This window comes from Trachymyrmex septentrionalis, unplaced genomic scaffold (assembly GCF_001594115.1).
Source record: "Trachymyrmex septentrionalis isolate Tsep2-gDNA-1 unplaced genomic scaffold, Tsep1.0 scaffold31, whole genome shotgun sequence".
NCBI classification, from domain to species: domain Eukaryota; kingdom Metazoa; phylum Arthropoda; class Insecta; order Hymenoptera; family Formicidae; genus Trachymyrmex; species Trachymyrmex septentrionalis.
In genome coordinates, this window is record NW_017305474.1 from 1,565,910 (window position 1) to 1,567,766 (window position 1,857).

Here is a 1,857-nt window from a genome sequence, read left to right on the forward strand (position 1 = left end):
CGTCGCCAACGATGAGAGTGATGATCAGGACAAGAAGGAGGATGCAACGGCAACAACGGCGACGGCACCGCGTTCTAGCGCAGCTGACAGCACCGAGGGTGACAGCGAGGATACCGATACTACGAGTTTACCATCGAACAATAAAGAGTCTGAGCCCGTCACCGTGTTGACGACTAATAACGAGTCAGATCAGTGATTAGGATAACGCGGAAGTTATTTAATACACATACACACACACTACACACACGCGCGCACACACACACACACACACACACTCACAACTGCTCAGCGATTACCACGACGACGCTCATCCGTTGGCCGAATAAGCGTGCACTGAGTTTAGTACATTAGGTACATATATACATATATACATATATTTACGATTCTAAACTAAACGATAAACTGTCTAGATTTATGTGATACGCGACAAGCCTTTAAACGTTATCGCAGATAATTCGGAGTTTTTACTAGATAAGTAAAACACGTGCTGCATCCAACTCAAAACATCGGGCTGATAGAGAGTTCTCGCGCTTCATACTCATGTCTCGCGAAATTCGAACCGACCGACCGATCACTGTCAGCGAAGATAGCTTGCCTTCCATGTTTGTCGATAGCTAACGCGCGATACGTCCACTTCTGCATTTTAGCGTTTCGCGGATAACGAAAAATGATAACGCGTCTTTTTCCGAAATAAATTTCGGCTTTTTGAGTTTATGGAACCGCGAAGATAAACGTGTTGCTCCGTTAACAATTCGTCTCTCAGACGGTGTTACCGGATTTTGAAAGAGTGATACTCCCGGTGGGAGATGTGGCAAACCGATGCCACGAGTTGGACAGCCACGTCAAGTATACTTATGTATCGATCGATTTTTTTATTAAAATCGAATGTAGATATTGTATTATATCGATAGAAGGGTGTAGATTTAATGGATTATACCGCGCCAATAAAACGATTACATCTAATGGGTATTACGATGAGACACATTTCGTATATATTAAATATATACGGAGTATAAAGTAAGATTTTTACTATATAATTTTGATCCTCGAATATATGAGTAATAAGAAAGAATGCATAAGCGTGTGAGAGATAGAAAGTGACTTCTAGTGCAAATGAATTTAGATTGCTTCCCATTCACATCTTGGTAGTCATGCTCGCATAATGTAAATACATTGTGGCATCATAGGTGTATGTTTATAATTAATTACAGTATCATGACGAAATAATTGCTAAAGTACAAAAAACCTAGGTGCTATATTGTTATTCTAGATATGCTGTAAGCATAAACCTGGGTGTGTTCCAGCAGCTCGTATTACATTGTAATGCCCAGAACGTTATATACACGTTCCAAAAAACCGAATCGCTACGACTAAAATCTTGTGATTAACGCGTATAAGTGGGATCTGCTTTTTTATTTAAAAATCTGAAAAAGCTCGGTCCAAGCCTAATCACGTCACTAAAAAAGGGGGGAAGAGAAAAATTTGCGTTCTTAAAAATTATTTATTTGGTACATATACAGTAGGACCATAACTCGAATCGTTTTATTTATTGATGACACAAAAAAAGTGATTTCTACATAATAGATTACTTATGGATCGTCAACAATCCATAAGTATAGTCATGTTTTCTTTTTTTTTTCAAAATTATTCTAAATATTTTTTTTTTAATATATATATGCTTCTTTTTTAAAATTGTATCTAAAAATGAAACGAAAATTTTATTGATCGGACCGTACTATGTAGACACGTACTGTATATAATTTCTGTTGAATACAATGTTTTGTTATTAATATATGATATCTTTTTATGAAAATTCGCAGCTGGGGAACCCATCTCTTTAATATATATGTATATATA

At 37.0% G+C, this 1,857-nt stretch overlaps 1 protein-coding gene across 1 annotated transcript in view; it reads left to right on the forward strand.

Moving 5' to 3' along the window:
- LOC108749704 (ski oncogene) overlaps nt 1–1,551 on the forward strand; it is a 4,037-nt gene extending 2,486 nt beyond the window's left edge. Inside the window, exons 4-5 of the mRNA XM_018488597.1 lie at nt 13–220; nt 264–1,551. Of these exons, the coding sequence (XP_018344099.1) occupies nt 13–196 (184 nt within the window). The 3' untranslated portion in view covers nt 197–220; nt 264–1,551. The remainder of the gene's footprint in view (nt 1–12; nt 221–263) is intronic.
- The last annotated feature ends 306 nt before the right edge of the window (nt 1,552–1,857 follow it).